The following is a 12,588-nucleotide window of genomic DNA, read 5'->3' as shown; positions in this document are numbered from 1 at the left end:
ATGGCTTCTGAATCTTCTTATCATCTTCTTCCTTTCAATACTCTAATCCATATGATCACCATCAAACTTTCTTCCTCCAATTATCTTCTTTGGAAAAGCCAACTTCTCCCTCTCCTTGAGAGTCAAGACATGCTGGGCTATGTCGATGGAACTATGGTTCCACCACCTCGCTTTGAACCAGAAACCTCTTCAACACTCAACCCCAAATATTTGGCATGGAGAGCAGCCGATCAACGACTTCTCTGTCTCCTGCTCTCCTCTCTCACTGAGGAAGCCATGGCTGTTGTCGTTGGTCTCTCTACTGCACGTGATGTTTGGCTTGCGTTGGAAACTACGTTCAGCCATCAGTCGAAAGCTCGTGAACTGAGACTCAAGGATGACTTGCAGTTGATGAAACGTGGCACCAAACCTGTTGCTGAGTATGCCCGTGCCTTCAAAAATATTTGTGACCAACTTCATGTCATTGGCAGACCCGTTGAGAACATTGATAAAGTGCACTAGTTCCTTCGTGGACTCGGCACCGAATTTTCAGCTTTTTCTACTGCTCAGATGGCTCTCACGTCTATCCCCTGTTTTGCAGATTTAGTCTCTAAAGCTGAAAGTTTTGAGTTGTTTCAGCGCTCCCTTGAGTCCTCTGACACCACTCCTACAGCATTCACAGCCACTAATCGTGGTCGCACCCATGGAAGCCACCCTGCTTCCTTTACCAACCAGCGAGGTCGTTCTTATTCTCACAAAAACAACTCTTCTAATCGAGGACGAACCCACTCAAGTCAGGGTCCTCGACCACCTCACTGCCAAATATGCTGCAAAGAGGGCCATTATGCTGAAGAGGGCCATTAGATCCAAGCTTCACGTTCGTTCAAATCCGACGCTCAGCTTGCGGGGGGGGTGTTAAGGATAGTTGACCGTTCATTAATATTTGCCTTACATTATGGGTTACCATATTTGCCCTTTTATTAAAGGCAAATATATTGTATTCATTTATTATTCTTTCATTTTATCGCTATTTCCATATTATTTGTAATTTATCATATTTCTATATTCTGTAAATGATTATAATTAAGAGAACTCTCACGACCATTTAGATGTGGTGGATTCAGCAAACATTCACAACTACAACCAACTTTGTCGCCCTTCACTCCCCATAAAATCAACAGGAGAGACTACGAGAATCTAAATTTGGTATCTTTACAAACATAAATAGTAACAAAATCTTAATCAATGGACTATTCTCTTTGCTTTTTGGTCAAAGGTGAATAATTTTATTTTGTTTGTTTGTATTTTTTTTCCCATTTGTTCCACTTACTACATTGTGTGTAATGCCTTTAGACTGAATGAGTGACGTAGTCACATGCTTGCTTTAATGCCTTAAGACCGAAACTTTAAAATGAAGCAAAGGAGTTACACATTTAATTCAAAACAAAAATTTGAAATACTATGGTCTTTTAACATCAATATGAAAAAATCACGGATCAACTACTAAATGAAAATCAATGCTAATATTGGTCTATCTTGACTTCCATGACCTTTCTAACATTCATCTTCATCCGTGCAAGAGAACTTTACCTTAACCTAAAACATAAAAAGGTAACACGTGACTTGAGTATTTTAAGAAATACTTGGTACGTCACGACACTGTTGGTGTTAGTAATGCAATCACACACATCACATGATTGAGACTTATCTTTTAAAACCGTAACATGGTTTTGGACTCTCCAAGTTCCGGACAAGATTTGATGTGTGGTACTTTCCCACATACGGCCCACGCACGTGCATATGTATCCACCAGGCGAGCTCGTATAGGTACTGCTTGGGCCTGACTTAGTCGAGCACAACTTATTACACGTCGCCGGACACCACAAAAAAGGAGAGGCCCGCATGATGTAATGGTGAACATAAATATTGAAGGTACGCGTCCATACTAACATAACATAACGGGGAAGTATCCCGATGCACATGACATACATACATGCATGAGGTTCCCATGATTTACATTCAAAACATATCATTCACATCATTCCCCTTCTCTTTTCATCCATGACATATTACATATATGCATCATGTATATATAATAGTCACCACATAATCTATCACTATGTCAAGACATAATATGACATACATAACATTTTATTTCATTCACAGCATGGTATAATGGATATCACATATATACATAGCATAACATCATGTCACTACATAGAACAAATAAGCCTAGCATAAAATAATATTGTGCATGGCAGTAAAGTCACTTCCTTAGATGAGGTTGGTGTCACCAATTTATCCTTACTGAAAGTTTCATTTTGTAACAACCCTAAATTTTCTATTTAATCTAAGGTCGCTACTGTATATATATAACGAACATTAAATGCAGAAATACTTGATTTAAACTTCTTCATAAAACATACACTTCATCTTAAAACACTATCATAGACTTACCTGTTCGAAAACATCTTTAAGACAACACAATGAATAAATAAATAAAAATAAATAAACATTTAAATTTAAAACATCTTATTCTAGTTTAAGTTTAGGAAAATGAATGCATCTACCCTATGCATGCATATGTCATGTGTGGTAAATTGTCATAAGTTTTTTTATTTAATTTAGTTATTAACTCTCATCAATTTATAACCCTCGATTAAATAAGAATATTATTAATTTATTTATTAATTTTGTAACCATTTTAATATTAATCCTTATTTAATTCCATAAGTTTGATGATTCAAACAATTGTGCCTGTATAATGGGCTTGTTTAGGAGGTTGTTGATATCAAAATCTGATAGAGTTTTGTGTGTCACATTACATTTCTTGAGTGACATTTTGGTGAGATTCTTTGTAGTGTAAGAGTGAGGTATTCACTTGTAACACTTTGATTACTAGTGATTGTTTGCTACCCGTGGATGTAGGAAAATTTCTTCTCTCCAAACCACGTAAATATCTTGATGTCTCTTTGTGTAATTCTGTTCATTGGTATTGTGAGTACATTCGTTCCACTTTCGCTACAACAATCAGTATCATAGTTTTGTACTTGTAAAATTTGGCGCACAACAAGTGGTAACATAGCTTGATTGTATTTGGGGTATTGTGAAAGTTTTGACCTCATGGACCACTAGACGTGCTCACAATCATGCTTATTTTCTTCAAAATCAATTTTCAAGAATTATGTTTTTCTACTTTCATCTAGATTACTTATCACAAATGGCAGAGTCATCTAGAATTAAATCATGACGTGGATCGAGAATTTTGAGTTCTAATCTCGAAGTAGAGAAATTTGATGGAACCAATAATTTTGGTATTTGGCAAGGCGAAGTTAGCGATTTGCTGGCCATGCAAGACCTTGATGCTTCTATTGAAGAGGAGATGCCTGAAGACATGACAGAAGCACAATGGAGGAAATTAAATTGACAAGCTTGTGGAATTATTCGATCTTGTCCTGGCAAGGATAAAAAATATCCATTTATGAAGGTGACCATAGCGAGAGAACTATGGGATAAGCTTGAGGTGAAATATATGCTGAAGAGTGGAAAATAAACTCCATTTGAAGAAGAAACTCTTCCGTTTTGATTATAAGAAAGGTATCTCAATGGCTGAGCACTTGGATGATTTTAACAAAATCATCACTAATTTGCTCAATCTTGATGTTAAAATTGATGACGAAGATAAAGCGTTGTTGCTATTGAATTATTTGCCGAAGTCCTATGAGTTTTTAGTAACCACCCTACTACATGGAATCATTGATCTTGAATTTGAAGATGTTTTAAATGCCTTGATGAATAATGAGGTGCGAAAGAAGGACGAGGAGGCATATCAAGACTCAAGCTCAAATGTTCTCACTCCTCGTGGAAGGACTTCTACTTGGAAAAGAGTAAACATGGAAAGTCCCAATCAAAGTCGAGAGGTAGATATGAAAATTGGAGAAAGCTTAATAAAAATGAGTGTACATATTGTCGACACAAAGGCCATTGGAAGAAAGATTGTTCGATCTTAAAAGAGAAGGGGTCAAAGTCCAAATGTGGTTAGAGATGACGACACTAATACAAATAATGCCTTGACGATCTCCTTATCAGTCAGCCAAATCAGTGAATGGATTCTTGATTCTGGGTGCTCCTATCATATGTGTCCCAATAGAGAGATGTTCTTGGACTTCAAAGAGTTCAATGGTGGAGTTGTCTATATGAGCAATGACAGTACTTGCAAGATGATGAGAATCGGCTCAGTACAAATCAAGATGTTTGATGAGGTTGTACGAAAACTCAATGATGTGAGATATGTCCCTGACTTGAAGAAAAATTTGATTTCCCTTAGCGTTTTGGATGCGAGTGGTTATCGTATCATTTTGGAAGGAGAGAATTTGAAAGTAGTCATAGAGCTTTGGTGGCAATTAAAGGGACTATAAGAGGTAGCATATACTACCTCAACGAAACCACAATAATTGGGCATGCTGCTATGTCAAGTTCAAAAGAACAAGATATATCGAAATTATGGCACATGCAACTCGGGCATGCTCGTGAAAAGGTGCTCCAGACATTGGTGAACCAAGGAGTTCTTAAGGGTGCCACATTTGGTAAAATTAATTTTTTGTGAACATTGTGTATTTGGTAAACAAAAAAAATGTGAAGTTTGGTACTGCCATACACCAAACAAAGGGCATCTTGGATTATGTTCACACTGGTGTATGGGGTCCCAAGAATGTCTCATGGGGAGGAAAGAGGTGGTTTGTCACCTTTATTGATGACTACTCGAGGAGAGTTTGGATGTATTGCATGAGGAACAAAAACGAGGTTCTTCAAATCTTCCTAGAGTGGAAGAAAATGGTAGAGAATCAGACGGACAGAAAAATCAAAAGGCTGAGATCAGATAACGGTGGAGAATATACTTATGGTCCATTCCTTAAAGTATGCGAAGATGAAGGGATCGTTCGACACTTCACTGTTCCTGGTAAGCCACAACAAAATGGAGTTGCTGAAACAATGAACCAGATGTTAATAGAGAAGGTTCGATGCACATTGTTTCAAGCAGGATTGAGTAAGACATTTTGGGCTGAGGCTCTCAATTAGGCAGTTCACTTGGTGAATCATTTACGTGTTTGTGGAAATGGTGGAAAAGCTCCGCTTGAGGTATGGTCAGGTGCTCCTATTAGAGATTATGATAATTTACATGTGTTCGGTTGTCCTGCTTATTATCATGTGACAAGACTCAAAGTTGGATCGTAGAGCAAAAAAAGCTAAGTTTATGGGTTTTTAACAAAGGCGTGAAGGGCTACAGGTTATGATATCCAAAAACAAGTAAGATTGTTAATAGTCGAGATGTGACATTCGATAAGTCTGGAATGTCTTTGCAAAAAATTGAAAATAATGACGAGGCATCGAAGCAGGTGGAGAAGGTTGTGTTCTCTCCCAATGTGGTTGCTCCTACTAAAGAACCTATGGATCAAGTAGATAATAACTTTGATGTCTTAGATCTGGTGGAGCAAAGCCTCCTAAATGAAAGATTGGAGAAACCTGAGGCCATCGTTAGGAATAGACCCCGAAGGGAAATTTGAAAACCTGCAAGATTTGATGATACAATAGCATATGTTTTCTCTTTAATTGATGAAGTAAATTGGTTATAAATGGGTTTATGAAGAAAAGAAAATTCTTTTTGATATAGGTAACGAGGCTTGAGGTGGTGGCAACCAAATCAATTATGGACTTCGAGATCTTAGATAGTTGTAAATTGTCATAAGTTTTTTTTTATTTAATTTATTTATTAACTCTCCTTAATTTATAACCATTCATTAAATAAGAATAATTTTATAACCATTTTATTATTAATCCTTATTTAATTCCATAATGTTAGATGATTCAAACAATTGTCCGGTGTAATGGGCTTGCCGAGACATTTTTGTGTAATGGGCTTGGAGAGACATTTTGGTGAGAGTCTTTTGTTGTGTAAAAGTGAGGTATTCACTTGTAACAATTTGATTATTAGTGATTGTTTGCTACTCGTGGATGCACGAAAATTTCTTCTCTCCAAACTACGTAAATATCTTGTGTCTCTTTGTGTAATTCCGTTCATTAGTGTTGTGAATACATTCGTAACGCTTTCGCTACAACAATTAGTATCATAGTTGTGTAGTTGTAACATTTGGCGCATAACATCATGGTTTCGAATTGGGATATCGTTGTCAACCGTATAGGGATGTTTTGCCTTTACCTGAAGTAAAAGTAGTACGCTGGTTAAGTATTTTAAGAAATACTCACTAAGTGACTCCACTATTGGGTTAGATGCAAACACATACAATTTTATGGATGAGACCTATCATAACAGTCTATTTTTCTACTGCAGCTATCCTAATAAGCAATTTGGATGTGTACTTAATTTCCTTACACACGGTCCACACGTGCCAGTATGGACCCACCAGTCAGTTCACACACCTCCTGGGCCCCTTTTTGGTTGGACAAACATTCTCTGATAGCTATTGATGTTGGACACCCGTTAAGAATAGTGACCATCATGGCAGCATTATGATATACATAATGATCGTTCTCCTACCTTATAATATACACGTCCGTACTATCGTGAAGGATAAGAGGTATCCCGATGCGTGAGCCTACAATGATGCATGAGGTCCTAGACTGGAAGCCAACCCGATTGGAGGAGAATTTAAGGGTTAAAATGAAGGAGATGGAAGGAGAGTGAGAAGCATTAGTGGAGCCGAAGAGTGAAAGAAATGAATGAGCAAAGACAGATCCGATTGTTGTAGAAAAGATTGGCATGTGGGGAGCTGAGAGAGAAGGAAATGGCCGGGTGGAGCATAGTGGCAAAGCATTCGGATTGGGCTCGAAATTGAAAGCCACGAACTATCGCAAATCAGATAGGATGGAATTGGTTATTTGCGTGCAAAAACATACACGTCTCACATTTTTTTTATCATCTTCCCAGGAGTAGGAGACTCTATTCATGCAAAAATTCTAATGTTCGCAAAAAAAAAAAATATCATCTTCCTAGGAGTAGGAGACTCTATTCATGCAAAAACTAATGTTCGCAAAAAAAAATCTAACATGTGACCATTGTAAATTTGATATATATATATATATATATATATATATATACACGGTAAGTATTTTAGGGATCGTACTATCTATTAGATATTAGGATTTGTTTGAGAATTATTTATAGAAATGAAAATATATGTTGGTTGTACTATTATTTTCCTAAAAACCAATTTAACGATTTAACAATTTTTAGAGATTTCCTTCTCTTTCTACATGTGTTTCCTCTTTCTTCTTTTAATTCTAGCAAATTTGAATGGATTCTTATTTTTTTATTTTTATTTTCTAAAAAAAAAAAAAAAAAAAAAAAAAAAAAAAAAAAAAAANATTTATTAGAAAATTAGTATTTAATTTCTAATTAAAATTTAAATAATTACCATAAAATTAGGATAAAAGAAAAGAAAGATGACTTTGAACACATGAATTTGGAGGCTTTTTATTTCTGTTTGCAGGATAATGGTGTTGTGGTTGGTATCTTACTGAGAGTTGTGAGAGGTTAATAAATAGACGAGATCAATTATTTTTCTTTATTTTGTTTAATGTTTATTACACGGACTAAAAGTGGGAACATCCTAGAACTAAGTGGATGACAAGTAAAATTCCAAATGAATCAGCCTAATTAAGCACACAAAAATAATGCAAAAAAAAAATAATTAAAATGGAAAGTGCCATTATTTTCAATGATAATGAGAGGATGCCTAACAAATTAAAAATGTAGAAGTAGGGATCATCCTTACTATGGTGGTTGTAAGGAAATATAGTGGAGGGAGCAAGCTCAATTAGAATATTAGTTGAATAGAGAGGAAAGTAATCCACAAAACAAGAGGTATCACTAGGAAATCTAGCTCCACAATATAATAAGAGATAGAGCGGCATATTGTCACCCAAGAATAAGGAACAGCAACGACTTAAGAAAAATGTCTCTATTTAGGTTATCCTATTTTTTAGATAAAAGTTCAAGAATTATTTAAATGAGACACTTGTTAGGTTGAAATATCATTTGTAAATTATATAAGTTTTGATTTGATTTGGTTATTTGAATTAGATTTAGTCATACCCAATTTAGTTCTATCAGACTTTGATATCTGGATTTGGGAATGTTTTTGGATGACATATGGGTGAGAGTCTATATAGTTTGATAGTGAGATATTCACTTGTAACGTTTGGTTTTTAGTGATTGGTTGCTACCCATGGATGTAGGGAACTTCTTCTCTCCGAACCATGTAAATATCTTGGTGTCTATTTGTGTAATTCGGTTCATTGGTGTTGTGAGTACATTTGTTCCGCTTTCGGCGCATAACAAGTGGTATCAGAGCCTGATTGTGGTATTTGGGGTATTGTGAAAGTTTTGGCCTCATCGACCACTAGACATGGTCACAATGGTGCTTATTTTCTTAAAAATCAATTTTCAAGAATTGTGTTTTTAGTTACCTCCAGATTACTTATTGCAAATGGCAGAATCATCTAGAATTAAATCACGGCGTGGATCAAGATTTTTGAGTTTTAATTTCGAAGTAGAGAAATTTGATGGAACTAATAATTTTGGTGTTTGGCGAGGCGAAGTTAGCGATTTGCTGGTCATGCAAGATCTTGATGCTTCTCTCCAAGAGGTGATACCTGAAGACATGACAGAAGCAGAATGGACGAAATTAAATCGGCAAGCTTGTGGAATTATTTGATCCTGTCTTGGCAAGGATTAGAAATATTCATTTATGAAGGTAACCATGGCGAAAGAACTATGGGACAAGCTTGAGGCGAAATATATGCAAAAGAGTGTGGAAAATAAACTCTATTTGAAGAAGAAACTCTTCCGTTTTGACTAGAAGAAAGGTATCTCAATGGCGGAGCATTTGGATGATTTTTACAAAATCATCACTCATTTGCTCAATCTTGATGTTAAGATTGATGACGAAGACAAGGCGTTGTTGTTATTAAATTCTTTGTCGGAATCCTATGAGTTTTTAGTAACAACCCTATAACATGGAATCACTAATGTTGATTTTGAAGATGTTTCAAATGCCTTAATAAATAATGAGATGCGAAAGGAGGAAAAGAGACATATCAAGACTCTAGCTCGAATGTTCTCACTGCTCGTGGAAGGACTTCTACTTGGAAAAGAAGCAAATGTGGAGAGTCCCAATCAAAGTCGAGAGGTAGATCTGGTAATTGGAGAAAACTTGATAAAAATGAGTGTGCATATTGTTGACAGAAAGGCCATTGGAAGAAAGATTGCCCGATCTTAAAAGAGAAGGGGTCGAAGTCCAATGTGGTTAGAGATGACGACACTGATACAGATAATGCCTTGACGATCTCCTTATCAGTCAGCCAAACCAGTGAATGGATTCTTGATTCTGGGTGCTTCTATCATATATGTTCCAACAAAGAGATGTTTTTGGACTTCAAGAGTTCAATGGTGGAGTTGTCTATATGGGCAATGATAGTACTTGCAAGATGACGTGAATCGGCTCAGTACAAATCAAGATGTTTGACGGGGTTATATGAAAACTCAATGATGTGAGGTATGTCCTTGACTTGAAGAAAAATTTGATTTCCCTTGACATTTTGGATGCGAGTGGTTATCGTATCATTTTGGAAGGAGAGAATTTGAAAGTAGCTCGTGGAGCTTTGGTGACAATTAAAGGAACTAGAAGAGGTAGCATATACTGCCTCAACAGAACTACAATAATTGGGCATGCTGCTGTGGCAAGTTCGAAAGAACAAGTCATATCGAAATTATGGCACATGAGACTTGGGCATGCTGGTGAGAAGGCGCTTCAGACATTAATGAACCAAGGAGTCCTTAACGGTGCCACAACGGGTAAAATTGATTTTTGTGAACATTGTATACTTGGTAAACAAAAGAATGTGAAGTTTGGTACAGCTATACACCAAACAAAGGGCATTTTGGATTATGTTCACACTGATGTATGGGCCCCACGAAGAATATCTCATTGGGAGGAAAGAGGTGGTTTGTCACTTTTATTGATGACTACTCGAGAAGAGTTTGGATGTATCCCATGAGGCACAAAAACGAGGTTCTCCAAATCTTCCTAGAGTGGAAGAAAATGGTAGAGAATGAGACGGACAGGAAAATAAAAAAGTTGAGATCAGACAACGTTGGAGAATATACTTATGATCCATTCCTTAAAGTATGCCGAGATGAAGGGATCGTTCGGCACTTCACTGTTCCTGGTAAGCCACAACAAAATGGAGTAGCTGAGAGAATGAACCAGACATTCATAGAGAAGGTTCGATGCATATTGTCTCAAGCAGGATTGAGTAAGGCATTTTGGGCTGAGGCTCTCAGTTATGCATTTCACTTGGTGAATCGTTTACCTGTTTCTGGAAATGGTGGGATAACTCCACTTGAGGTATGGTCAGGTACTCCTGTTGGTGATTATGATAAATTGCATGTGTTTGGGTGTCCTGCTTATTATCATGTGACAGACTCAAAGCTGGATCCTAGAGCAAAAAAACCAAGTTTATGGGCTTTAGCAGAGGCGTGAAGGGCTATAGGTTATGGTGTCCAGAAACAAGTAAGATTGTTAATAGTCGAGATGTGACATTCGATGAGTCTGGAATGTTTTTGCAGAAAATTGAAAATAATGACGAGGCATTGAAGCAGGTGGAGAAGGTGGTGTTCTCTCCTGGTATGGTTTCTCCTCCTGAAGAACCTATTGATCAGGTAGATAATAACTCGGATGTCTTAGAACAGGGGGAGCAAAGCCTTGTAAATGAAAAAGTTGAGGAACCTGAGTCTATCGCCAAGAATAGACCACGAAAGGTAATTCGAAAACTTCCAAGGTTTGATGATACGATAGCATATGCTTTCTCTATGATTGATGGAGTTCCCAACAGTTACAAAGATGCTATTCAGATGCATGCAGGATAGCTTACACTGGCAAGAGAATATGAATCAGCCAATAAATCAAATTTGGGATTTAGTACTTGGGGAAGGTAGAAAGGAAATTGGTTATAAATGGGTTTATGGAGAAAAAGAAAATTCTTTTTGGTATACGTATTTAGGCTTGAGGTGGTGACAACCAACTCAGTTATCAAATTGGAGATCTTGTGACAAGATGGAGATTATTGTAAATTGTCGTAAGTTTTGATTTGATTTGATTATTTGAATTACATTTCATTATTTGGATTAGATTTGATTTGGTTATTTGAATTAGATTTAGTCCTACTAGTCATATCGGAATTTGATATATGAATTTGATATCGGGAGTTGGAAATGTTTTATGTGTCACCTTGTATTTTTTGAATGACGTATTGGTGAGAGTCTATATAGTTGATAGTTTGGTGAGAGTCTATATAGCTGATAGTGAGGTATTCACTTGTAACGTTTGGTTTTTAGTGATGGATTGCTACCCGTAGATGTAGGGGAACTTTTTCTCTCCGAATCATGTAAATATCTTGGTGTCTCTTTGTATAATTCCGTTCATTTGTGTTGTGAGTACATTCGTTCCCCTTTCGGCGCACAACAATATCCTGTTTTGCAGGAATCATGTGCAAACGAGCAATCGTCGAAGATAATGGTTAAACAGCGATGCATGCTAGAACAATCCTTTCCACAAAAAGTACATTCAATGGTCACCACAAAAGGTACATTCAATTGAGGAATGACCATAGTAGAAGGGAACCACAAGCCAGCGAATTAATGTAAGCTAAATGAAGAACGCATGGAAGGAGGCCATCTTAACACCAAGGCAATGGAGGTGCTATTTAAGGAATGTTACCCTAAAAAGGAGATTATCTTTTGGTGAGGATCATCTTCCCCAGGGGAGACACTCTCCTCAAGGGGTTGGTCGAGAGGAGTGCTCCTAGTGAGTGTTGAAATGACTTTGTAGTTAGCCAACATAGAGGATTGCTCCCCCAAAATTTAATGTGACACTCTGGATATGTGACACTATGGATCTGTGTTAAGGGATTTTGGCTAACCGTAGGAGATGATAGTCAGAAGAGATGATATTATATAATACAAACAGATATTATGAGGCCGTGTCTCAACTCAGTATATCGATTGTTCACTATCGTGGCTATGAAAGCTTACTAAGTTTGAGAATCAAATAAGTTGATTCACCACGAGTTGAAATACACCTCTTGATAGACCTACTTCACTAGAACCTAATAAGGGCTCGAACTTCCTAGAATCTAAAGAAAAGTCAATGAAAGCTCAAAGAAATTGGATGCGAGTAGGATGCTTATCGAATATTTTTATACTCATTCTTTTCTACCTTTTTTTTTTAGGGGTTTACTACCAGTCAAGCTGGAGACATTCGAGAACTACACTATCACTAATGGGTGTCATCTCATGTCATTAGTCCATTTTGTGTATTTTGGGTCCTTTACATTATCCTGAACTCATTCTCGATTTGTAATAAACCGAATATCATCTCGCATTATTGGATTTCGTTTTATTTTTAACTGTGGTGTTATTTTCTTTTTAACTTTTTTTATTTTATTCTGTTTTACTTTCATTTTATTCGTCTTCACCATTTATCATGTACATCGAAGTCTCCAAAAATCGAGTTGTGACAATTTAAGCAA

The 12,588-nt window shown here is 36.7% G+C and overlaps 1 protein-coding gene across 1 annotated transcript; it reads left to right on the top strand.

Moving 5' to 3' along the window:
* The first annotated feature begins 129 nt into the window (after nt 1-129).
* LOC111789853 lies at nt 130-843 on the top strand. Its single transcript, XM_023670564.1, has 2 exons — nt 130-358; nt 581-843. Exons 1-2 carry the CDS (start codon nt 130-132, stop codon nt 841-843), a joined length of 492 nt encoding a protein of 163 aa, XP_023526332.1.
* Nucleotides 844-12,588: the final 11,745 nt, after the last annotated feature.

Source organism: Cucurbita pepo, chromosome LG03 (genome assembly GCF_002806865.2).
Source record: "Cucurbita pepo subsp. pepo cultivar mu-cu-16 chromosome LG03, ASM280686v2, whole genome shotgun sequence".
Taxonomy (NCBI): domain Eukaryota; kingdom Viridiplantae; phylum Streptophyta; class Magnoliopsida; order Cucurbitales; family Cucurbitaceae; genus Cucurbita; species Cucurbita pepo.
This window is presented reverse-complemented; position numbering and strand designations above follow the sequence as displayed.

Bases quoted from the DNA above. Each gene is read 5' to 3' on its own strand.
- LOC111789853 (XM_023670564.1), top strand. From the start codon at position 130: ATGCTGGGCTATGTCGATGGAACTATGGTTCCACCACCTCGCTTTGAA. The intron at 359-580 runs GTGAACTGAGAC...CCTGTTTTGCAG, and splicing joins CAGCCATCAGTCGAAAGCTC to ATTTAGTCTCTAAAGCTGAA.